At 51.8% G+C, this 25,388-nt stretch overlaps 1 protein-coding gene across 1 annotated transcript in view; it reads left to right on the top strand.

The window, feature by feature from the left end:
• SHANK2 (SH3 and multiple ankyrin repeat domains 2) overlaps nucleotides 1–25,388 on the top strand; it is a 516,281-nt gene that overhangs the window by 295,863 nt on the left and 195,030 nt on the right. Inside the window, exons 9-13 of the mRNA XM_044682064.1 lie at nucleotides 1,288–1,370; nucleotides 3,040–3,164; nucleotides 3,744–4,082; nucleotides 4,150–4,268; nucleotides 4,776–4,857. Coding sequence (XP_044537999.1) covers nucleotides 1,288–1,370; nucleotides 3,040–3,164; nucleotides 3,744–4,082; nucleotides 4,150–4,268; nucleotides 4,776–4,857 — 748 coding nt within the window. The remainder of the gene's footprint in view (nucleotides 1–1,287; nucleotides 1,371–3,039; nucleotides 3,165–3,743; nucleotides 4,083–4,149; nucleotides 4,269–4,775; nucleotides 4,858–25,388) is intronic.

Below are 25,388 nucleotides of genomic sequence, written 5' to 3'. Positions count from 1 at the left end.
CTGCCTCCCGCTCTGGCTCTCTGGAGAGCAGGAACTTGTGGGCAGATGTTTGCTCTCCCCAAGCCAAAAGGAGGGCGTTTCTGCAAAGCCAGACCAGAGCAAGGGAGCTGAAGAGAGGGAGGGAGTGTGTGTGTGTGTGTGTGTGAGAGAGAGAGACAGAGAGAGACAGAGAGACAGAGACAGAGAGACAGAGAGAGAGAGAGAGAGAGAGAGAGAGAAGAGGAGAGGAGAGAGAGAGAAGAGCAGGAGAGAGAAAGGAGGGAGGGAGGGAGAGACAGACAGAGAGAGAGAAGAGGAGGAGAGAGAAAAGAAGAGGAGAGGAGGAGAGAGAGAGAGAGAGAGTTTAGCAAAATTACTCAGACGAACTGAGGCCAAGCCAGTTAGCAATTCGCATTGGGGAAAGGGGGCAAACGCGCCGCCCCCCTTCCCGGCAGCTTCTCGCTGAGTTGTTGGGGGAGGAGGAAGGCTGCTCAGCCATTCCGGGTCGCTCCTGCCTTCTCCCCGGGCCGAGGCCGCCCGGAGCATGGCCGCATTGTCGGGGAGCCCCGGCGGCCTCTCCGCTGCCATTTGACTGATGCTCCTGCTCGTTACTATTTCAATTATGCAGATTCTCGATGCTGGGGAGGTTTGTGGCGGATGACGCCAAGGCAGCTGCCCGCCGTGCCCATTGTCGGCTCGTCAGCTGATCGGGGGTGGGAGGGGGGCTCTTCTTGCAGCAGCTCGCATGCAGTTCCATTGAGAGGGGGCTCTGGGGGCGACGCACAGCTCTGTGACTCGCTCGTGCCTTCAGCCAGCTCAGGCAGGGGCAGAGCTGCTCGAGATCTCTCCAAGATGCTGCCTTGTGTCGCTCGAGCTCGGCTTCCCGCGGGCTTCCCCGGAAGATGCGGCGGGCTCGGCCACACCAGAGGGGCTTGGGAATGAGGACGCTCCGGCAGCCCCCTGAGGTCCCCTCCTGGGCCAGCGTGAGCCGCCGGCCCCGGCCGACATGATCAGCCTCTCCCCGGGAACGCAGCCCCCCGTGCACGGCCCCAGAGCTCCCTCGGTTCTCCCCTGAACTCCCATTGTGTCATGCTCCCGTTCACCGCTCGGCTTCCCCCCGCCGCCCGTTCCACTCCCACCGGCCTCCGCTGCCGCGGGGCGCCCCTGCTTCTGGGCTTCTCTGGTCTGGCGTGATCCGGGGGCCGCCGTGACGATGAACCTGCCGGGCCTCGGAGGAGCCGCCGCCGCCGCTGCCGTGATGATGGTGGGCTATAATAACGGGCGCTATCCCCGCAATTCTCTCTACAGTGACTGCATTATCGAGGAGAAGACGGTGGTCCTGCAGAAGAAAGACAATGAGGGCTTCGGCTTCGTGCTCCGAGGGGCCAAAGGTAAGCACCCGGGGCCCGGGGCCCGGCGGCCATTCACACGTGTGTGCCCGTGCGGGTGCCCACCCGCCCGCCCGCCCACCCTGGTGGGGGTCGCCTCGGCCAGGGCGCTCCGGGCGGTCGGGGGCCTTCCCGGCAGGAGCTTTCTCGGGGCTTTCTCTGCTGCACACACAATATGGCTTTGCACGGGGCGGCTGGCTTGCCTGCTTCCTTTCAAGCGGTGGGTGGGATCCGTGCTCTGCGCTGCCAGCTAGCCAGCCTGTTTTCATGTGCAAGCATGGCAGCTGTTCTCAGCCTCATGGAGGCAGCCAGCCTCAAGTCGAGGTGGGGGGGGTGCCAGGGAAGGCAGAGGCAGCGTTGTGGGGCCCAGAGGGCCGTGCCTGGGGAAGGAGAGCGTGCGGGGAGAGGGGGCCCAGGGGGGCCCTCGGCACCAGCCTCCTCGGCCTGAATTTGGGGACTCGCCTTTGAAAGCCCACCGAGGCCGTGCGGAGGGGCTGCCTGTGAGGCTGGAGCCCCACGTGGGCTCTGGCTTAGAGGAAAGGACGGAGGCAGAGCGTGCAGGCATCCACGCCGCCGCATCAGGCCCTCCTCTCTCGGCCCCTTCCCTTCCCTTCCCTTCCCTTCCTTCTCCCTGTCCAACTTTCCTTAGAGGTCAGTCTGCAAGCTGGGTCTGTGTGTGAGAGAGAGGCAGAGAGAGAGAGAGAGAGAGAGAGGGAGGGAAGGGGGGACAGAGACACTAAGAGAGACACAGAGAGAGGGAGAGGAAGGGAAGGGGGGACAGAGACACTAAGAGAGACAGAGACGGAGACAGAGAGACACTAACAGAGACAGAAAGGGAGGGAGAGAGAGGGAAAGGGGGACAGAGACACTAAGAGAGACACAGAGAGAGGGAGAGGGAGGGAAGGGGGGACAGAGACACGGAGACAGAGAGGGAGGGAGGGGGAAGGAGGGACAGAGGCAGAGAGAGACACAGAGAGGGAGAGACAGTGAATGTGTGTGTGCTGCTGTCCTCCTTCCATCTGTTGCTACGGCCCCCCATGCCCATGGGAGTGTCTCTGGGGCCCTCGTGCCATCCAGCACACCTGGTTGGGGGGGCCCCGCAGACAGGCCTCTGCTTCCTTGAGGTCAGGACTTCTTGGGGGGCTCCCTGAGTTGGAAGCCACGATGTCCGGAGCCCCTTAAGTATAACTGTATGCAACTGTATGCAGAGTCCACGTCCGGAGCCCCGTGAAGCCAGCCCCCTTTCCCCTGGCATGGGCAGGCCGGCCCTCGGGTTCCGTGTCTAGGTAGCTGGAAGCACACACGTGATTTGGCGTGGTGCTCCAATAGTCCTACATGCCAGAGGAGGAACTCTTCCATTTTTAGAACAGAAATTGTTTAGTCACGGACGCTCCCCGAGAGAATGACAGGCTCAGAGACGCGGATGGCGAGGGCCCATCACTCACCGTGTCTAACAGATGGGTGTGGGAGAGCCACAAGGCCTCTCGAGGCCTCCTCCCTCCATGGGCCTCGGGTCCAAGGCCGGGCCTCGCTGTGGGCGTGGGGGCGGGAGAGAAGGCGGCCTTGTGGGCGCCCCCGGAGGCCACGATGTGCCCCTTCTCGCAGCGCCTGCGGGCAGGGCCTGAGCTGTCTCTGCACGTCCCAACGAGGCCTCTGTTCTCTGTCCTTCAAGCTGATACTCCCATCGAAGAGTTCACCCCGACGCCCGCCTTCCCGGCCCTGCAGTATCTCGAGTCCGTGGATGAAGGAGGAGTGGCGTGGCAGGCCGGCCTGAGGACTGGAGACTTCCTCATCGAGGTAGGACGCAGAGGCTCGTGCCATGTTTCTTTTTGGGGGGGCCCAGCTCTCATCGCGAGGGGGGCCGGCGTCGTTCGGGATTCCAGATGGGCCCTCGGGAGCCGGCGCTGCCCGCAGACGCAGCCGACGGTTCTGACTCTGGTGTTCTCTGCCACGCGGGGCTCCGTTTCCTTTTGGGCCGCGGCGCTCCTCCTGGCGTGGGAAGGAGCCGCCGTGGGGTCCTTGCAGACAGGCGGAGACGGACGCGAGGGGTGGCGGGAGGAGAGCCGTAGCGGCTCCCGTGGTGGCGCTGGGGAGGCTCTGAGGGGCCTCGTGCTCCCGGCGAGCCCGAGAGGCAGCCGCCAGCGGTGTGGGCTGAGATGGCGCTCGAGAGGCGCCCTGAGGAAGGCTGGCCTCGTCGGGGTGGGAGCGAGGGAAGATGGCGGGCGCGGGAGGGCCTGCGAGGCATCGTGTGCTCTTGAGGCGCCTCACAGGGACGCTCTGGCTGTCCCGAGCACACCAGCCCCTCCGGACAGGACGTCCTCGGGCTGCAGCCGGTGGGCACGCGCTTTGGTTTGCTGTTTGCTTGGCTTCCCCCAGCCGCTTTGGCCCCTGTTCTTTGGGATCCCCAAGCGCTTTGGCGGCTCCAGAACGGCGCTGATGTGGCCCAAACTCGAGAGGCGCCGCGGCTGCAGGGACCCCCTCCCCTTCCCCCGGGCCTCTGAAGCCCAAACCCGAGTAGAGGCAGCCGCCTCGGCCTCTGAGGAGGGCAAGTGCCCCGTTCAGCCTAGAGGCGCCCCGATGGCCCTCATGGGCAGCCCCCCAACATTCCTCAGGTCCCCTGTGGGGTCCCACGTTCTCCATTTGGGGTCTTGCTGGTCAGCTTCTGAGCCCAGCATGGCCCCGGCCCGGCTAGACCGGGAGGCCGAGGTCGTGGCTGTGTGGATGCGGTCTCTTCCGGAGCGCTTTTTTCTCCTCGCACATGTCTGGAATCTGTCTTGACTAGATGGTTCGCTTCTTTGCGGGAAAGCAGACGCTGGTGTTCATGGGTGGCCGGAGGCCTTGCCTGGACGCGAGAGCTGGGGGGACTCTCGGCCGGCCGTTGGGGCTGGAGGTTCCCCCCGAGTAGGGTCCGCTCGGTCCGCCGTCGCCGCGTGTTTTAGAGAGATTCTCATCGGCGTGGCGATGCCGCGAAGTCTGTAGGACGCAGGCATGACGTTGGTCTGGCCGTGTGCGGCATGTGTGAGCCAGTGTGGAGGTCACTACTCCGGCCGGAGGGCCGCTTTGTGGGGGGATGTAAGGCTGGCAGACGTCCGACTGCCAAACGCCCCTGAGGGGGTCCGTCTGTGCTGCGTGTGGGCAGAAGGTCCCTTCCGGGCTGGAGCTGGGGAGCCGCCGGGGAAGGTGGGACGCTTTCTGGTACTTCTGGGTCCAGGGAGTGCACGAGGCTCGGAGTGCTACGTCAGGGATGGACGTAGCCCGTTTGGCTTTCTAGAAAGCGGTTCTGTGGTCACTCCGGGAATAGCTGGGCCGTAGCTGGATGAGGGCAGTCCTCGGCCGGGTCATTTTTCTTGCTGTCGTTGCTGCCCGTGACGGGCTTTAGACAATACCCGGCCTGTGACTGTGTGACAGATGTGAGCCGGACCTCCAGGCTGCCGGCCCGCAGGGGCCTGTAGCTCACCGCAGTGACCGGGGAGCTTCTCGGGCCGCCTGGGTGAGAGTCAGAACCGAATGTGGGCGTTGCGCCTCGAGGTGTCCGGCCCGAGCACAGGCTAGGGAGGCCCGACGAGGCACGTCCTGTCCCTGAGAACCCATTGGTGGCGCCCAAAGGGCCTGTTGGCCAGTTTCCTCTTGACCCACTTTGTCCAGTGAGATTGTGAAATCACAGGCCCTTCCCCAGGGACGGTCTGGCCTGCTCAAAGTGGCTTTGGAGTGTGTGGGGGGAGCCGGACCGAGGAGGCCGGGGTGAATGGCTGTTATTGCCGGACCTCCGTCGACAGAGACGAGTCCCTGGGGCTTGGTGCTACTGTTTTGTGGAAAGGCCCCGCCGTCCACGTGCCCTGGGCTTCCCTCGCTTTGGACTCCCCCCACGGGGCGGCTTCTAGCACTGCTGTGTAGAAGGGGGGGCAGGAACTCTCCTCTGACTCCCTGATCAGGAAAGCCAAAGGTTCACCGAAGTTTGATGATGATCAAAAGTGACCCAGCCTCAAGGATTCACTCGACCAATCCCTGGACAGCGGGGCTGGGGGCCACCCCGGGAAGCAGAAAGAGGCAAATTAGGGCAAACACAAAGGACGGCTCTCCCTGGGGACAATCATTGCCCTAAGAGTTGGTCGCCCCTAAAAATACATCATTTTATGAACAGTTGGGGTGAATTCATGGCTGCTAGGTCTGAAGAGGGTTTAAAAAAGAAAGGAAGCCAGAGTGCTCGCAGAATATCCTGAAAGCCCCCCAGGAAGCCTTTCTCAGCGGGCCTGCCAAAGACCGAGCCTTGGGCTCGAGGAACCCTCGGTTCTAACCCACTTTGCTCTTTTGTGCGTTTGATGTGCTCAAGTTAGTATCCCGGCACAATGGAGCGCAGGCATTTTTCAGGTTTGCATTGTATGGCTCTCCTCAGCAGCCAACCCCGAAATCGGGTCTACAATGAGACCTGGATTTTTTCTTACAGGCTCCCATTTTGAAACCACAGATCGGGCCTTCGTGCTGCTTTTGTCCAGCTGCGCACTCTCTTTTATCTGAAAAACGCCTACCTCTAAGGAAGTTTTGTTGGGGGTTTAATATTCAGAGTAGTTGGGGTTTAACTTTGTTTTGGTGGCTCAAAAACGGATTCCTCGCTCCTTAATGATTTCAGCGTGGTTGTCATCAGGGAAGCTACTTGGAGGGCCCTGGTGACTTCTGTAGTTTCTGTTTTCTTGATACTCGAGTGGCTCATCCACTTTGTACATTAATTTCCCTGAGTGTGTTTTCCCTGCAATTATCCTCGGAGATAGTCACTACTGGCCGGGTGGTAAAAGTCATCCTCAATTCTTTTTTGCTTCGGATTAAATGTTTGCTCAAAAGCTAGGCCGGTCCCTTAAAGGAAGTCATTTCACCATCAAAGACTCGGGGATTTGTTTTTAATTTTTTAGTAAAATCTTTTGAAATCTGTCTTCTCGCTATTTTCCTGGGAGACTAAAGATCTCATAAACGCTTCTCCAGCTGTGCCTCGTGAATAGAGTAGTTAAGGCTTGCGCCCTACCTCCACGCGAGCATTCACCATTTTCTGCTCTACTGGATCATATTATTGACGGGCTGACCAGCCCCAGGAGGAGGGCTTCTCCAGCTTGCTCAGATACAGTGATCTGGTGGAAAGACTGTTGGATCTGGATTGGGAGGCCCCGAATTCAAAACCCAGGCCTCCCCGCTTACTGCCTGTGCTACCCCGGCACGCCTTTCTCTTCTCCCTAACCCTTTCCTCCTCTCTGAAACTGGGGCTTGCGCCAGCCGACCTCCGAGGCTCTTCCCTCCGCGCCGCCCCTGGTTCCGGGATTCTCTGTGATGGAAAGACCATGAATTGGGGGCCAGGCTGGCGGCACGGATTGTATGTGAGTGCTTTGACTCGCATTGGGTCTGGGAGCTCCCTGGTGTGGGCTTTTACTCCATCCACACGTGAATACTATGGACACATGAAAATGTGAGGGACTGACCAGGGCATAGATGAGCCTGGTGGAGATCCTGGGCAAAAGTCACTGGATTGAGGGCAGAAGACATGAGCTCGAATGCTGACTATTATTGAATACTTGTGGGATGTCAACCAAGTGAAATCAATCTCTCTACCTCAGTTTCCCTCCCTGTAAAAAGAAGGGATTTGACTTAATGGCTCTTAAGCGCCTTCCTACTGTAAATCAGCCTAAGGAAGACCTCTCAGATCTGCCGAAATGTTAATGGCCCTGAGGAGGTCGGACTTTGGGGGTCGCTTCCCTATGCCTATTCTGCAGTTTCTTAAACATGCAAACTAATAATTCAGCAGATATCACGTCACATGTGTGCTGGGGACGACAGTGAGGATTCAACCATTCTAGAATTAGAAGAGAACTGAAAAATCATCTTGTCCAACCCACTACAAAATATAAGAATCATTTTCATTGTTTTCAATTAATAAGCATTTGTTTTCTTTCTCTTCCTCTCCCCGTTGGAAAAAATGAAAAAAAAAAACACGCAAGGATCCCCTTTATGACATCCCTGACCTCTGGATCACCCCAACTTTGCTTCAGTACTTGCAGTAATGGGGACTTCACTTCCTTAAAAGCCAGCCCATTCCAATCACATGGTTCCCTTCACACACTAAGCCGCATTCTGGCTCCTCAACGATCAAATGAGCTTTCCTGCTCCTTCTCTCCCCCTGCTCTGTCAGCCATTCCTCACACCTCATCTTTTTGAGATCTTCCCCCTCAGCCTCCCTCCTCAGTGTGCCCTCCAGGCCCTGGCTTCCTCCTTGGAAATCTGCAAGCAGAGGCTGGATAACCACTCGTAAGGGCCGTCATGGCAGGGATTCTCCTCGTGTACCCAACTTTCCAATTCCGTGACTCTCCTTCCAGGCAATGTCTTTCTTGGAATGTCATGTGGGAGACAGAACATGGTTGCTCAGAAATGCCCTGACCTGGGCCGTGAGCCTCAGGTCGCTCCTCGGTCGGTCGAGCTTCCTGGACCTCTCTTGATCCATCCTAAGATGGCAGCAGCCTGAACCCAGTGGCGGATGGGAGCTTTCCATCCATTGGCCCCACCTCACCCCCATTCCTGAGATCTTCCTTCATTGAATTTCTGTCCGCTCTGGTGATCCCTATCCTGGTTTCATGTCGATTATTCTTGAAGATCCAAACTTCAGGAATTCTCCTCGTTTCATCTTGATAGCTGGGCTTCAGCCTGCCGAGATCTCTTTGGATCCTCTTTCTCTTGTCCAACCTGTTCTTGATATCCTGCCTAGTTTGGTATCATGTGGGAAACGGAATGATGTGTTTTCTGTCTTACTATTAATAAAAATAACTGCCATTTATATTTGCCCAGCAAATTGCCTTATCTCACTTGATCCTCCCAACCACCCTGGGAAGGAATTAGCCTGATTTTGTAGACGAGGAGACAAGATCCCAGAAGTCAAGTGGTTTGTCTGGAGTCCCACAACTAGTAAGGTGGGACTCAAATCCCTTTTGTCCTCACGGTAAGCCCAACAGCCATCCATGACTCCATGTAGTTAGTAAGTCAGAACCAAGGACAGGTCCCATCACATTCCCCTGCAGATGTCGCTCTCCATAGACAGGGCTTTTTAATCATATTCATTGGGCTGCCATCCCTTTCTTCCCCATTGATACCTTCTCTTCTACGCAGCCTTCCCTGACTCGCTTTCCCAGAAGTGATCACTTGGAGCATTTATGGCTCTTTGTCTTTCACATTCTGATGGATGTTTTGCTTATTTTTGTCTTCTACTAGATTGTGTGCCCCTTGGAGCCTGGATCTTATTCTTTCTATTTCTACCCCACCAGCATTTCTTGAATTGAACTAAATGTCCCCTAAATCAGTGATTCCCAAAGTGGGCGCCAGCGCCCCCTGGTGGGTGCTGCAGCGATCCAGGCGAGCGGTAATGGCCGCAGGTGCATTGATCTTTCCTATTCATTGCTATTAAAATTTAAAAAAAATTTAATTTCCAGGGCACTAAGTAATATTTTTTCTGGAAAGGGGGTGAGAGACCAAAAAAGTTCGGGAACCGCTGGTCTAAATGAACAGGTAACGTTTTTGTAGCACTTTCATGTTTGCATAACCTTTCACTTAACTTTCATCCAATCAATAATAATCACTGCAATAGCCGTGGCATTATTCTCCCCATTTTGCTGATCTGGAAACTGAGGTTCAGAGAATGAAGTGATTTGCCCGAGGTCACGCATGTAGTCAGTGTCTGGAGAGATATTTGAACCTCGTTCTCCCCAGATCCCAAGCATAATGCTCAAGCCCAGGGGTCGGCAACGTATGGCTCTCGAGCCATATCTGGCTCCACCTCCTGACCGGCCAGTCCGGGCAGAGCCCCAGGATGTGCCCCAGGGGGCCCTTCAGCCCCCGCCCCATATTCCAGCGCCTTCCGCCTCCATCCTCCTCCTTCTGCAGGCGTTTATGGCTCCCACGGCCAAAAAGGTTGCCGACCGTTGCACTAGCCGCTGCATGAGCTATTTCTACTATCATGAGGGATTTTGTCGGCTACCTTGCTGAAACTGAGACGTTCTCCGTCTACCACCTTCCCTTGATCTATCAATCAAGTCACTCTATTAAGAATCTTAATTTAGTTTCTTGATTAAATATTTTTTAATTATCTTGATTAAAGACCAAATGATGTCTTGATGTCAGGAGGAGGAAAAAACAAATAGTAAATCTGGATTTGGGTCCTGCTGGCACTCTTGCCGTCGAGGCTAATCTTGTGTCCTACGTGCAGTGCTCCCAGGGCAGTGCCTGTCTCCAGACGGTTCATATCTCGATCTCACATCCGAGACCCAGGCCGAGGCAGCGGGTTTCCCTCGCTGGCACCTGTAATGGAGCGTATGCCCTTCCTTCAGATGACAAATGGATTCCTTCAGCAAATGTATTTTTCTAATAGACTGTGTGCAGGGACGTGCGGCTGATATGATGGAGGATGAAAAGATAGACAAGACACCGTCTCTTCCTTGAAGATTATAGTCTAGGAGAGCAGATAAGATGCGACTCTGGCAATAATAATAAATAAATGCCGCTTCAGGAGCACTTCCCATGGCTTAAAGGTAACGTCCTACCCGTGTGCTGCACCGTAAGACAGAAACAAAGTAGTAAGGGAGGGAGAGGGCGAGGCCACCGGGGATGCCGTGGGGAGGCTTCCTGGAGGAGATGCCATCAAGCCGGACTTTGGCCTCTCATGAGGGAAGTACGCGCAGACCCCAGACGCGCTCATTTGTTCATTATTCTGCCATTCCCTTAGCCCTAGATGACCATAACGTTAGATATTGGCTGCAATATTGGAAATATTCGCCATAAATATCTACAGCCCCCAAACACATATCAGTGACTGGAGATCATTCATAAGAGAATGGTGGCTTCAGGACCTGATTTTCGTACATTACCCCCGTTTTCATTGATGTGATACGCTCCTCGGAGCTTGCAGAGGGACCTAGTTAAGGGGGTGCTTGGGGAGAAGCTGGACTAATGGGAAGAGGATGATGGAGGACTCCAAAGCCCTCTACTCCGTCCAGCCGAGCCACCCCCTTCCCTAGGCGGGTTTTTTTTTAAACCCTTAACTTCTGTGTGTTGTCTTTCAGAAGAGTGGTGAGGGTGGGCCATAGGGGTCAAGTGACTTGCCCAGGGTCACACGGCTGGGAAGTGTCTGAGCCCGGATTTGAACCCAGGACCTCCCATCTCTAGGCCTGACTCTCAATCCACTGAGCTACCCAGCCACCCCTCCTAGGCAGGGTTCGAGGGCTCCAGGATTTCTTATCTTCACACAGATGTCAGTCCTTCCTCTCCCACCAAGCTGAAGCCTGGCGTGGAACCCTGGCACGTAGCAGGCGACCAGCTAGGTCTGGCTGCCGACTCCCCCCTTTCCAGTGTGGAAACAAGCCCGTGTCTCGCTGACATCCTGCCTATCCTCGCCTTTTCTCACCCTCGTGGGGGAAGACGCTTCCCATGCAGAGACGGCCAGGCCGGCCCATGTAGGCCATAGTCTGCTCTCGCAGTTGTTTTGTTTAGCTGGCAAAAAATGTGTGCCGATGCCCGAGAGGCCTCGCGGCCGCCAGAGTCCTCCTTTTCTGCTTGTCTCCACATGGGATGCTGAGATTCTGGGTCCCCGCCGGAAGCCGGGTCTCGTCCCCGCCGCCTCCCACATGCTTTGCGGCCTCTCTCCGTGCTCAGAGCACCGTTCGCCCCCCGACCCGAAAGCCGGAGATTTTGCTGCGTCCACTCTGCTGACGGAGAGCATCTTCCGCTTTCCTGAGCTGGGCGGTGGCCACCCCCAGGGCCGTCCGGTTAAGTCGACTCGACAAAATCCTTTCGGGCGGCACGAGGTTAACGGCATCAGCCCAGCCTCGTCCCTGCTTCGGATCTAATGCTGTATCCAGCCGTCGTCCTTTGAGCAATAAAACTAAAAAGGAGTCAAGAAGGAAATCCAGCATCGTTTCACGATTTCATCCCCCGGCGCAGAGCGGCAGGCGTAAGGCGGCGCTTTCCCTACAAGCCTCGAGCGCTGTGATTTCTGGCCTTGTTTCCCCAGATTGGCGTGGATGGGTATCGGGAAGCAGCCGTCTAAGCAGGGCCACAGGCTGTGAGCCCGAGCCCGGAGTGTGCTCACGGCCGTCCTTTCCCCTCTAGAATGACTTCTTCTTGACTTACTCGGGCTGCAGTGGTCCTCTTGTCTCCCTTTTGTCTCTGCATCTCCAGCAGCTGCCCCAGCACCTTGTACAAAGTAGGGGCCTCATAAAGGCTTAGTGCATGAGCCGTGCCCCGGAGCCCCCCAGCCCCCGTGAGCTCGGCTGAGGCCCCACCAACGGTTGTTTCCGCCTGCGCTGTCCTTCCTCCTTTCGATCGATGCCAAGTCGAAGCCTCCTTTCTCAAGGGCCAGGCTTGGGTGGCGGGCGGCTTCCCTGGGAGAGAAGACAAATGCGGGCTTTAGCTCAGAAATCAAAGGGTTCTTTTTTAATCATTTCTGCAATCTGGAGTATCATTTATTCATTCTGTACTTGAACAGTCTGAAACAGGGATGACTCAAATTTGAGCCAAAAGGGGAAGGGAAAAAAAGAGAGTGAGTAAGAGTGTGTGTGTGTGTGTGTGTGTGTGTGTGTATGTGAGTGTGTGAGTGTGAGAGTGTGTGTGTGTGTGAGAGAGAGAGAGTGTGTGTGTGTATGTGAGTGTGTGTATGAGAGAGAGTGTGTGTGTGTGAGTGTGTGTGTGTATGTGAGTGTGTGTATGAGAGAGAGAGTGTGTGTGTGTGAGTGTGTGTGTGTATGTGAGTGTGTGAGTGTGAGAGTGTGTGTGTGTGTGAGAGAGAGAGTGTGTGTGTGTATGTGAGTGTGTGTATGAGAGAGAGAGAGAGTGTGTGTGTGTGTGTGTGTGTGAGTGTGTGTGTGTGTGAGAGAGAGAGAGAGAGTGTGTGTGTGTGTGTGAGTGTGTGTGTGTGTGTGTAGAGACTGCAATCCACTGACTGTTCTGCGGGGATAAGGCTCACATCGAAGCCCAGTGGATCTGGGGTCTGGAGAGCCGAGAGCCGGGCCCAGGTCCTGAGGTTACTTAGCCTGATTACTATAAGGAAAAGGAAAGGAGAGAAACGACCCGAAGCATCACGAGACTTTGGCCTCGGCTTCCGTGACCCAAACTGGCCTCCTGACGGCTCTGCGGCATCCACAGTCACCCCTTCCTGAGATGGGTCACGCGGGCTGGGCTGAGGCGCCCTCTGGACGTTCAGAGTCTGAGCTGGCTGGATGTTGCCCTTGAGAAGGATCCACACCCGCTCTAGAACGTGTAGCCAGTGGGAGGGCAGGCCGACTCTACTGTCTCTCGTCGAGGAATATAGAAGTAACAGCAGCCTGAAGCTCGGTCTGAGAGTCATCATTCACTCATAGTCTGAGACCATCAATGCTGAGCTGGAAGGGGCCCTGAAGAGGCCACCTGGGCCAGCCCCAGTGATTTTACTCATGAGGAAACTGAGGCCCAGGCACAGGAGAGTGGCTTGACCAGTAGCACACAGCCATGCAATGGCAGACTCAGTGGCTTTCTCATGGTTTTTGGCTGGATTCCATTGCTTAGTCAGTTCAGCCACTATTTCCGACAACTGCTTCCGGGTGCTAGAAGAGATCCAGAAAGAACTAAAGTGTGGTCCCTGCCCTCACCGGGCTTATAATCTAACATCATCAGAAACCATTGGCGATCTCCAGCATGAGTTTGGAGGGCCCGGGTTTGATTGCTGACATTGTCGTTTGGGTTTCCTTCTTTGCTCCTCACTGTCCTCCTTGGCAGGATGAAGGAGTCAAACTAGATGACCTCAAAAGGTCCTTCCAGCTCCTCTGAGGTCCAGAAGCTCAGACTTCTGGGATCTTCTCCCCAGCACGTTCCTGCCTCTTTGGATAGCATTTCCTGATGGAGATCCCAAGACGCTGGTCAAGTTGGAAGAAGAGGCAAAGACACGTGTTGTGGCCAAGGGTGGTCTTTTCCATGGATTGGATTTGTGAGTGTAGGGAAAGGAGCTGTGCGTGAGTGGAAGATCCAGCGGCCGTGAGAAGCTCGTGTTCCCAGGAGGAAGGTGTGATGCTCGTGCCTTTCTGCCTCTTGTGTAGCCAGCTTTGGGTCCCCCAGCGTTCCCGTTGCCCACAGACCTGCCCATTTCCTGAGGATCTCCTGCTTGGTTCTTCATGAGTGAGAGACGCGTCCTTTGGCCAGGAAAGGGGGAGGCGATGGGGGGACGGTGGAAGGAATGCAGGATGAGAACATTGTGGGAGGAGGAGACCCGAGTTCAAACTGCCATCTGCAGCTTCTGTCCTTGGGACCAAGTTGTTCGTCCTCTCGGTTTCTATTTCCTCTTCTGTACAATAAGGAGGTTGGACCTCACCCTCCCTGCCCAGCCTCTACCACTCTTCTGCCTTAGGACCAATGCACAGTATTGACTCTAAGGTGGAAGGGAAGAGCTTGGGAAAAGCCACTGACAGAACTGATTAGGCATCTCCGGATTCAAAGGGCCTGTTTGGGTACTGGGGGGCCGTGGACAAAAACCAAACCATCCGCTGCCCTCGGAAACTCCGCTCCGACCCCTGGTCCAAATGTAGGATCCTCTGGTGGGCGAAGGTACGGTTTTAGCGAGATGCATCCATCTGAATGGTGTCTGGGGAGATTCAAGGAGGAGGAAGAGACGGCAGGGCAGCTGCCCAACAGAAGACACCCTTTCCCAGGCCTCCCTGCTCAGCCTGGGCTGAGCATGACTTAGGCTTGAGGGAGCCCAAGCTAGCTTCCTAGATAGGGAACGTCAGCATTTGGTGGCAGATAAGATCTGGGTAAGAAGGGAAGGGAAGGGAAGGGCCAAAGGAAGGAGCCAGCATCCACCCGAAGAAAGCCGGTGGGGCCAAGGCAGGGGCCCTTAGCTTGAAAGGATCTGGGAGTATTTGAATCAGGACGGGGGTAAGAAGGAGGTCCTGAAGAAGGCAGCCACCAGTGCCAACTATACAGGGGGCTGCCCTGGCTTTGGAGAGGACAAAGTCCCTGGCTTGGAGGGAAGGTTGAGAGGCTGAGTCCAGGGAGATGCCCTAAGGTGGATGTTCTTTATCCTGTGAAGCAGGGGAGGGAGGAGGGGATCCGAAATGAGTGCTGGGATACCCAGGCTGGTTCTCTGTGGGAGCTGCAGGTTGGCTAGAGAGAAGCTCGGGACAGACTGGAGTTCACAAACCTGGAATAATAAAAACGTGAACAGATTCTGTGCAAAGGCTTAGTGAACAAATCCCCCTTACACGTACACTGCCTTCGATGGTGTCGATATTATGAATAACAATAATTTCTGAGAGACAGCAAACCGTAGAGGAGAGAGAACTGGTTTTAGAATCTGGAAGATATGAATTCAAGTCCTGCCTTTGCCTAAACTGGCTATGCAACCCTGGAGAGGTCGCTTAACCTCTAAGTGCCTCCCAACAATACTTTAGGACTATAAACCGCAGAGAAGATGAAAAACAAAGTCAGCAGAAGGAGTTTCCTCATCTGGGAGTTTCTCATACAAATGAAATCACAGGTCTAGGCAGAAGTGTGAGCCAAGAGGCCACCTGGACCAGATTAAAATGTAGTTGGGAGGGGGCAGCTGGGTAGCTCAGTGGATTGAGAGCCATGCCTAGAGACGGGAGGTCCTAGGTTCAAATCCGGCCTCAGACACTTCCCAGCTGTGTGACCCTGGACAAGTCACTTGACCCCCATGGCCCACCCTTACCACTCTTCCACCTATAAGTCAATTCACAGAAGTTAAGGGTTTAAAATTAAAAAAAAAAAACCTAAAAAAAAAATGTAGTTGGGAGATATTTAACAAAATAAATGAAAATACAATTGAACATAGATAACATTAATATGTGCTTTTCTAAGTCAATTTGCAGTCAGAAAGGGTCCTTATATACATTTTTTTTAAACCCTTAACTTTTGTGTATTGGAAGAGTGACAAGGGTGGGCCATGGGGGTCAAGTGACTTGCCCAGGGTCACCCAGCTGGGAAGTGTCTGAGGCCAGATTTGAACCCAGGACTTCCCGTCTCTAGGCCTGACTCTCAATCCACTGAGCTACCCAGCTGCCCCCTCCTTATATACATTTTAGTGACCCCATTTCTATTTAACTTTGATAGCCCTGATCTAGACAGATGATGAAAATGGTGCTGGTGACAATGACAATGATGATTCATGCATTGTGTGCTTGTAATTAAAAAGAGGAATGGATGGATTCGTATATTGATTTTACAGAGCGGAGGCAATGTGGAGTGCTAGATACGAGGGCTCGACTTGGAGATGGGGAGAATAGAGTTCAAATCTCACTTTTGACCCGAACTAGCCATGTGGCCCTGGACAAGTTCTTTAATCTCCCTGTGTGACAAGCACCTGCCTAGAATTTATCAACAGAGTCGTGGAGAGTTTGTGATATGGGTTGGCATCACCATTCAGGGGCACGGAGAGTCTCACGTGGCCATGCTGCCTCAATCCAGATCTCAGGAGCTTTCAGAGCTTCAGAGCTGGAAGCATCTTAGAGCTCGTTGAGTTCTGTCCCATTGCTTCCCAGAGGAGGAACCTGGAGCCCACAGAGAGGAAGAGACTCTGCCAAGGTTACCCAGTGGCAAGGGTAGGATTCAAACTCAGCTCCTCAGATTCCAGATCCAGGGCTGTTTCCGCCAGACAGTGCTTCCTCGACTTTGCCACGCCATGTCTTATGTTTCTAACTGCTACTGCCTCCCTCCCCATCTTCTTTCCTTCTGGGTTTTCTGGCTTCATTCAGAGCCCAGCTAAAATCTCATCTCCTCCAAGAAGCTTTCCTCGATCCGCTTTAATGCTGACACCTTCCTTCTGCTGATCATCTCCAAGTGATTCTCTCGAGATCTTGTTTGTCCACCTGTGCTTGCCTCCTCCATTAGACTGGACCCCGAGAGCTCGAGAGTCTGGCTTGTCTCCTGCTTCTCTTTGTATCTCCAGTGCTTAGTGCCGTGCCTGACATATTGGAAGTGCTTAATAGCTGCCTGTCAGCTGCCTTTTTTTGTCCTAACACAAGGCCAGCCAGTGGTCTCCTGTATTCAGAGACAGAGATTGGGGGGGGGGGGCTGCCTTGAGAGGTGGCAGCTACAGGGAAGAAGCTACCTTTCCAAGGACCATGAATGTTGCTCAGCAACCCTGGTCTCGTGCCAGTCACCACTCCTCGCCCCCACCGGGGGGTCATGGGAACTTGCCTTCGTAGCCAGAAGGATGAACCTGCCTTATGTTCCTTCCCATCCTCCTGGTCCTGGAGGACTCGCAGCAATCACAGAATTTTACTTGTCTTCCTTTCACTCCAAGCAGAATTAGCCATTATGCTTATGGCATCTCAGCTCCTGCCAAAGAACAAATAGTGGCAGCGTTGGGCCACGAGCATGGGCAGGCTGAGGCTCGTGGATGCTGCTGGCAGTTATAAAATGTGCCCCTCCAGTGCCCGAGGACCCGAGTTCTTCCAGCTCACTTATTCTCCTCATCCAAGCGAATTCCGTAGCCAAGTCTTTTCTGTTGTCTTTTTGGGGAGCCAAATCGCGGGGTTCCCATCTAAGCATAATTGGAAGGAACATGACAGACAATGGAGGGTAACCCCCCCCCCGGGGTCAGTCTGACCCTGTTGAAGCCCTGGCATCGGAGCAGCCTGCCAAGGAGCCAGCCATAGCCTCTTGGGAGCCAAAGGGATGCCCCATGTAGACCTCAGAGATATGGTTCCCCAGGAAAAAAGGAAGTGAGCATTTATGTATTGAGCTCCTACTAGGTGCCATTATTATTCCCATTTTATAGATAAGGAAACTGGGTCAAAGGGGAACGTTCATACCCAAGATCATAGCCAAGCTCACCCAACCGCTCCCACCACCTCTCTGGTGAAGCCCTGTTTCCCGTCGCCATGAATTACGCCCAGAGGTAGGTTCTAGAGGTCTCTTCGATGCGGTTTGTTTCCAGGCACACAGACGTTCCGATACGATCTGTTCCTCACATGGGGATGGCAGCGCTGCGGGGCAGATGGCAGTGGGGAGCCCAGCTTGTTTCGGGGCAGTCGTCAGAGTATCCTCCGAGGTATTTGTGGCAGAGGCTTCCCGACGAGGTCCTTCTCCAAGACAGCCTGGAATACAGAGGAGAGACGTGGGCTAGAGAGAGCCAGCGTGGGGCTCCTGGCCTGCCTCCGAGACCCTGAGCAAGTCCCTCTCCGTGCTGGAACCGAGAAACTCGGAGATGCAGAGAAGGGGCCGACCGGACTGGGGAGGAGGAGGAAGATTCTTCAGCCGAGCGCGGCTGTGGCCAGGAATCCCGAGCCTGGTCCCGGGGGCTATCCCCGTCCTCGGATGGGTCGCCCAGGATCTTCTCCAGGCCATCCATGCCCTATGGAGGCCGCCCAGCACTGAGCCTGCCTCCATAGGTAGCATGAAAAGGTGCCCCATTTCTGCCTCTAAGAAGTTCGTGGCGATTCACAGTGGAGGGAGGGTCGCCTTCATCTCCGCCATCCTTCCTCGTGTTCTCCTCTTTCATCCCCCGCGCCTTGATGGGTAGAAACACAGAGAAAAACGTTCTTAAATGAATGTTCAAAAATTGTTTCGACATGGAATCGGGCAAAAATAAAATATTTAAAGCAAAACGCTAAAGTACAGATGAAGGTAGCTGGCGGGTCAAAGGGCCTCCCTCCCCGCAAACCCTACAGCCCAGAGGGCCAGCTTTCGTGCCTTCTCCAGAGCGCGCTGCTCCCAGCATCCGGTGCCAGCCTGGCTCTGGATTCCAGTAAACAAAATGGCCTATTTGCATGGAGTCTTCGCCCCAGACCTCTGATTCATGCAGAGAGAGCGCTTCCCTGCTGACAGTAGACCTTTGCTCGGCGGGGGAGGACTAACCTCCTGTGGGACTGGGATGACTCTGCACAGCCACCATCTGCCGCCATCTGCCGCCACCTGTGGGGCTGACGACACCCTTCCCAGGCGGCTTTGTACAGTGGCGGCTCTGGGAGGGACCTCGAAGCCAGACTCATCCAGGCTAGGCCAAGGCCCTTGTTTTACAGGAGAGGAAAGGGAGGGATGAGCCCCGGAATGGGGAGCCCAGCTATTCCTCATCCGCAAGCCTTCAGCCTGCCAGCCAGCCTAGGGCTCCTTCTAAGCATCTCCTCCGGGGCCTGGAACCTTCCAAGGTTCTCTCCATCGGCCTGGACGGGGCCATTGAGCGTTCACTGGTCAGAACATGGCTGACCAGTCATTGCTGTCAGCCTGAGATCTAGAGCAGCTCTGGTTTCTCTCTTTCCCCCAGGCAGCACCACTCAGTCTGGTCTGAGCTCCCCCATAGAATTGTCCTTCCAGAGACCCTGGGAAATAGCTAGGGGCCTGGGCAAGATAAGCAGGTAGATACTAGTATTGACTGGAAGGGAAAATCTCCCCCCATAGTCAATCTTTCATCCAAAAGAATGTAAGCTCTAGGAGGGAAGGAGCATCATTGTCTTTATCTCTCCAGGAAGTAGCTGTCATACAGTAGGTGCTTAATAAGTGCTCAAATGAATGGCAGATGGATGGAGGTAATTTACTAAGCACTGAGCTAAGCTCTTTACAAATATCATCTTATCTGATTCTCACAACAAGCCTGTGAGATAAATGCTCTGACTTCCCTTTTAGAGTTGAGGACAAGGAGATAGATCAAGGTCAAGGACTTTCCCAGCTGGTTTGTGCATCTGAGACCAGATTTGAACTCAGTTCTTCAAGCCCTCGCTCTTTCCACTGAGCCTCCTAACATTCCTGGAAAGACAATTAAATGGGTGACTTTCCTTTCATGGCCTCTCTCAGATTCATCCCTTCCTCTCCATTCCCACTTCATCCAAGACTTCATGATGTGTCATACCTGGATTCGGAAATAGCTCCCTGATGATAATACGAAGGAGAGGAAGACCTTGCTGGTTCTCTGATCCCCTCAGTGCAGGTATCTCCTCTTCTGAGTGTCTTCTCACCCAGAGGGGTGCCTTTGTTCTCTCATTAAACCTCCTCCAAAGGGTCTCATCCCTGTTACAACCTGTGTGCCTTTAAGCAAGTCATGTAATTGCTTTGGGTCCCAGAGGGGCTCGGAGGAGAAGGGCTCCAGTCTATGGACTTCTGAGTTTCTGGCTGCTCCCAGCATGCTGAGAGCCCTCTTCTGGGTCTCTTGATGCTGTGTGGGTGCTAGCAAAATACATGGGCTGTTTCCTTGCCATCCCTTAGTTTTGCTACCTGGTTGCTCTGCCTCCTCTAGCCCATCGTGGCTAAAGAAGTGACTGTTCCCACTACCCTGTGCAACAGGGCACTGCCAGCCCTGTTGGCCCTATTCTACATGCAAGAAAACTGAAGCTCTGAGAAGAGAAACAACCGCCCTGTGATCAAATGCATCAGAGTCAGGACACAGACCCAGGTCTTCTCATCAGCCAGGACTTTCCCCCTTATTTCCCATGATTCTCTAGGGGCCTGTGGCCAGCACAGTAGAATGGAAAAAGCACAGGCCCTGGGGTCAAGAGGTCTGAGTTCAAGTCTGGTTCTTGTTGATGGGACCCTGCAAAACTTGTTTCATCTCTTTGGGGAGGAAGGGACATGCTGTGAACAGATTGATTTGGACATCTTAGGGCAGTATTAATTTTTCTATTTGAAATTTTTATTTATTTAATTAATTTGGAATTTCCCGCCATGGTTCCATGATTCATGTTCTTTCCCTTCCCGCCCCCATAGCCAACGAGCAATTCTACTGGGTTTTATGTGTCATTGATCAAGACCTATTTCCATATTATTAATATTTGCATTAGGGTGATCGTTTAGAGTCTACATCCCCAATCACATCCCCATCGACCCATGTGATCAAGCAGTTGTTTTTCTTCTCGTTTGTGCTCCCACAGTTCTTTCTCTGGATATGGAGAGCATCTTTCTCATAAGTTAGGGTACTGATGATGATGATGATGATGATGATGATGATTACACTGCCTGACTCTATGCACCAGAGTCAAAAAGGAGATTTCCTAAAATTTACCTTTTCTTTGTGTTACCATATAGCTCGACAGTCTCCCCATTCTCCCCGTTGCCAGCCATATCCATTCTACCCAATTGGCCGCCTTTCCATATCCTCCACAATTGCCCTCAATTTACTTCTCCAACCCGATTGATGCCAATGCCCCCGGTGGACATGATACTCTACCATCTTGTCTCAGTTGTCCTCAGTACACACCATTCAGATTCCTGGACCATTGTCTTGGCTATTTCTCCCATTATCTTATCTAAATTCTATCCATCCTTTAAGGCTGAGCCCAAAGCCTACCTCCTCTATCACAGTCTGATATTGCTTGCCATACTTCGGGGATTCTTCGTCCAGATGGGGTGCACCCTCCCTCCTCCAATACGGCTCTCATAGAAGAGCCAATCTCTTCTAGCCCGCCCGGTGCTAGTCCATCCCTGGGTAACCCCAAGGCTCTCCAGCTGAAACAGTCCTGAGCTCACGCTAACTAGGGACTCTAAGCAGCAACGTCAGGACAAGTTCAGGGAAGGAAGAGGTCTGTACACGTAGGAAGAGTCAAGGACAGCTTTCAGAACAGCCATGATGTCACCATTCATAGACTGATCAAACAGTCGTCACCCATCGGTCATGTACAGGTCCCTTTACTGGTCGCTTTAGTAGACCCCAAAATAAACAAGGCTCATCGCCTGTCCTCTAGGAGCTTACAGCAGGGCCAATAGTAATGATTTAGTCACAGATAAATAATATACAAGCTGTAATGGAAAAGATGTGCAGATAGTCTCCTCCCTTGTCACTTCCCCCAAAAAACCCAGTGGTCCCTGACTTATAGCAAGGAATAGCAGCGGAGCAGAGCGAATGAACCCTGAGCCCCAACTGACAGAGTATGAAATAGTCTTCCAGCTCTCTGCCAAGAGAAGGGAGAGAAGTTAATTTCATCATTTTTTTTCTAGAATTAAAACTGGATGTTTTGCATGATGTGACTGAGAATGCTCTTCGATGTTGTTTTATTAAACTATAGGTAGACCGAGCGCTTATGCTCTTTCTGCAGTTTTGTTCTAGGTCTATTCCAACAAATCTTTTCCAATTTGCCTGCATTGCTCATTTCTTTTCATGCAAATGCTACAAGTGGTTTCACCATTCCCCAAATGTGGACACACATTTGACAATTTTTTACTACCAAAAAAGTGCTGCAATAATTATTTTTTTCTGATTTCACTTCCTTGGAATGTACTTTGAGGTCATTGGGTTAAAAGGATATGATGGAATATCAACTCCCCCAATTCAATATACATGTAGCAAAGGCAGAAGTATTTTCTTTTGTCTTTTTCTTATGCCAAAAAACTTTTAAAATTCAATTTTATTTTATTTTCAAGTCTACATTCTCTCCCTCTCACATCTACCCCTAATGAGAAAGCAAAACTCCATTACAAACAGGTGTATGCAAGCAAACAGATTCCCACATTGTGTTTCAAAAAGAAAAAGAAAAGAAAAAATATGTCTCAAACACCTTCCCTCAAATGAGTAGTTTGTTGAATCCATCTTCTCTATCAGGAAATTAGTTTACTGCATCATGAGTCCTCTGGAGTTATGGTCGGTCATTGTGTTGATCAAAGTTAAGTCTTCGAAAGTTATCTTTATGGCAGGGTTGTTATTATAGAAATTGCTCTCCTGGTTCTTCTCCCTTCCCTCGGCATCAGTTCATATAAGTCTTCCCAGGCTTCTCTGAATCTATCCCCTTCATCATTTTTTACAGCACACCAACCTTCCATCATATTCATATGGCATAATTTGTCGAACCATCCCCAGGTGATAGGCATCTCCTCACTTTTCCTTTTAGCCTTAAAGGCTAGCACAAAACTTGCTATGTAGTAGGCAATAAATGCTGATTCATTCATTCATTTTTCTCACATAATTCCAGATTGATCAGAGATCACAAGATAAAGAACCAGAAAGGACCTTAACGGCCACCTGGTCCAGTTGCTTAAGTGGACACCATTGTCCAAAGGATTGGGTTCCTTTTGACATATTTGCTCCTTGGAGCTTTTTCCAATTAATTCTATAAATGCTACTTTGTGGCAAGGACAGATTTTTTCACTCCTCACAGGTCTAGCTCAGCATACCCTTGGTATTATTCTCCTAGTTACAAGAAGTCAATGAGCAAGTCTATCCAACTTTGTACAAATCTGCCAGGAATTGCAAAGCCTCTGTGAGCTCAGGGCCTGGGCCTCTCCACCCCAGTGAAGCATCAAAGCTAGCAACCCCGGCTCTCAGAAAGCCTGGGCTGGCCAGCAAGTTGTCCTGTGCTGAAAGAGTTGCCAATGATGAAATAAGCATCTCTCAACTTTGGGGTGCATATTGCTAGGTACACAGCAAGTGCTTAATCAATAGCTATTGACTAAGGATCAGCTTAGCATCAGAGTGTTGGTCTCCAGGTGAAAAACTATTTCTGCCATAAGCCACAATGGCCCCAGCTGATAATGAGAGGTGACCATCTCCATGGCTGGCAGTACCACCAACATAAAGGGCATTGTGGATCCTTGAAGCGTTCAAATAAATACCTTCAGTCTGGGAAGCAGATTTTGGAAATACTTCATCAGAGAGCCTGTTAACTTTGACAAGGGACAATTTTTTTTATTAAAGTCAAGTCCATAATTTTTATTAAAAATTTACTTGCCTGCTCACACCTAGAGGATTGGCCAACATGACAGCAAAGGAAAGTAATAAATGTTAGAGAGGATGTGGCAACACTGGGACACTAATGCATTGTTGGTGGAGTTGTGAACTGATCCAGCCATTATGGATGGCAATTTGGAACTATGCCCAAAGGACTTTGAAAGATTGCCTGCCCTTTGACCCAGCCACAACCCCTGCTAGGTTTGTACCCCAAAGAGAAAATAAGGAAAAAGGCTTGTTCAAAAATATTTATAGCTGCATTCTTTGTGGTGGCAAAAAATTGGAAAATGAGAGAATGTCCATCGATTGGGGAATGGCTGAACAAATTGTGGTATCTGATGGGGATGGAATACTATTGTGCACAAAGGAATAATAAACTGGAGGAATTCCATGTGAACTGGAAAGACCTCCATGAACTGATGAGGAGTAATGACTAGAACCAGGAGAACATTGTACACAGACACTGATACATTGTGGGACAATCAAATGTAATCAGCTTTGCTACTAATAGCAATGCAAGGATCCAGGACAATCCTGAGGGACTTATGGGAAAGAAGCTAACCACATCCAGAGAAAGAACTGTGGGAGCAGAAATGCAGAAGAAAAACATTTGATTTATCACTTGGTTCTATGGGTATTGGATGTGGGGTTTTGGTTTTTAAAAGATCATTATTCCAAAAATGAATAATATGGAAATAGGTATATTGAATGATAATACACGTACAACATAAATATATAATATAATAACATATAATATATATTTATTTTAAACTATTTAAAAATAAAAATATAATATGATAATACATAGTAAACATAATCATATATGTATAACATAAATCATGTAACCATGGAAAATACTTAAATTAAAAAATATATATATCTAACATATATTAAAAAAAAATCCAACCTACTCCCTAGGTTCAAATCTGGTCTCAGATACTCGCTAGCTGTATGGCCCTGGGCAAGTCACTAAACCCCAATTGCCTGGCCTTTACTGCTCTTCTGCTTTGAAACTGATTCTTAATGTCAATTCTAAGACAGAAGATAAGGGTTGTTTTGTTTTGTTTTGTTTTTTAAACATTTTTTTAAACCCTTGTACTTCGGTGTATTGGCTCCTAGGTGGAAGAGTGGTCAGGGTGGGCAATGGGGGTCAAGTGACTTGCCCAGGGTCACACAGCTGGGAAGTGGCTGAGGCCGGGTTTTGAACCTAGGACCTCCTGTCTCTAGGCCTGACTCTCACTCCACTGAGCTACCCAGCTGCCCCCTTGTTTTGTTTTTTTAAACCTACAGTGTGCCAGGCTCTGGGGGTACAAAGAAAGGAGCAGGGACAAGTGTATGAAAATGACTATGTAACAAATAGGCTATAGGGAAGACAGACAGAATAATCCTCTAGTAAAACAAAATTTCAAATCCTCTTTTAAAATGCGTGTTTCATATTGCCCTTTGTAAAGGATTCATTAAACCATTGAGAAGCTTTGTTTTTTCCTTCATTTCACGTAGGTGATGTGATATGGTGGACAGAGTGCTAGTCTTGGAAGCAGGAAGACCTACATTCGGATTCTGCCTCTGGTACTTGCTAGTTGTGTGATCTTTAGCTAGTAACAAAGCCTTGATGTGTCTCTAGCAACTCCATAGGATTCACGTCCGTAGGCATCGGAGAGGGAAGGGTTAGGGAGAGAGGAGAAGGATTCAGGGAAAGCTGGGAGCACAAGCATGGCTGATTGAAGTAGTCTCCATCCCAGGATCTCTAAATCACAGTCCTGTGGCTTTTTGCATTAGTATAATTTGATTTTTTTTTCCCAGACTGCCCTGGGTTCTTTGAAGGTGCTAGAATTGGCCAAGATGCACCATTTTCCTCAAATCTGTTTGCAAGTAGCCTAATGGCAACAAGTGTTGAAGCCACTTCTAAAAGCCTGCATAGAAAGAAGTCCCTTTCCCACTCGAGAATCACGAAGCTTGGGAAGAGGGACGTTCCGTGTGCTTTTCTCCTTGAGGGTTTTTCTTTTTTTTTAAAGATATTTTCTTTTCCCAATCACACGTACTAACAATTTTCAACATGATGTTTCCCGAAATCATAAGATCCAAATTGCCTCCTTCCTTTCCTCCCTTCCTCCTCACCTTCAGAAGTGGCAGGCAATTTGAGCCGAATTATATGTGTATCATCGTGCAAAGTTTAGTTCCCTGCTTGTCATTTTTATAAGGGAATTTCAACGTGTTTTTCTAATCGACATCCTCAGAGGCTGAGCCCCCAGCCAGCCTCATCACCTCCAGACCTGGCCTCCTCCCTCTCCTTTGTGGCCTGTTTTCTATTATTTTGCCCATAGCCTCTGTTCTGTTCCAACTGACTGAATCGATTCAACCTTCCATCT

The sequence above is a fragment of the Gracilinanus agilis genome, chromosome 6, assembly GCF_016433145.1.
Source record: "Gracilinanus agilis isolate LMUSP501 chromosome 6, AgileGrace, whole genome shotgun sequence".
NCBI lineage: Eukaryota > Metazoa > Chordata > Mammalia > Didelphimorphia > Didelphidae > Gracilinanus > Gracilinanus agilis.
This window is presented reverse-complemented; position numbering and strand designations above follow the sequence as displayed.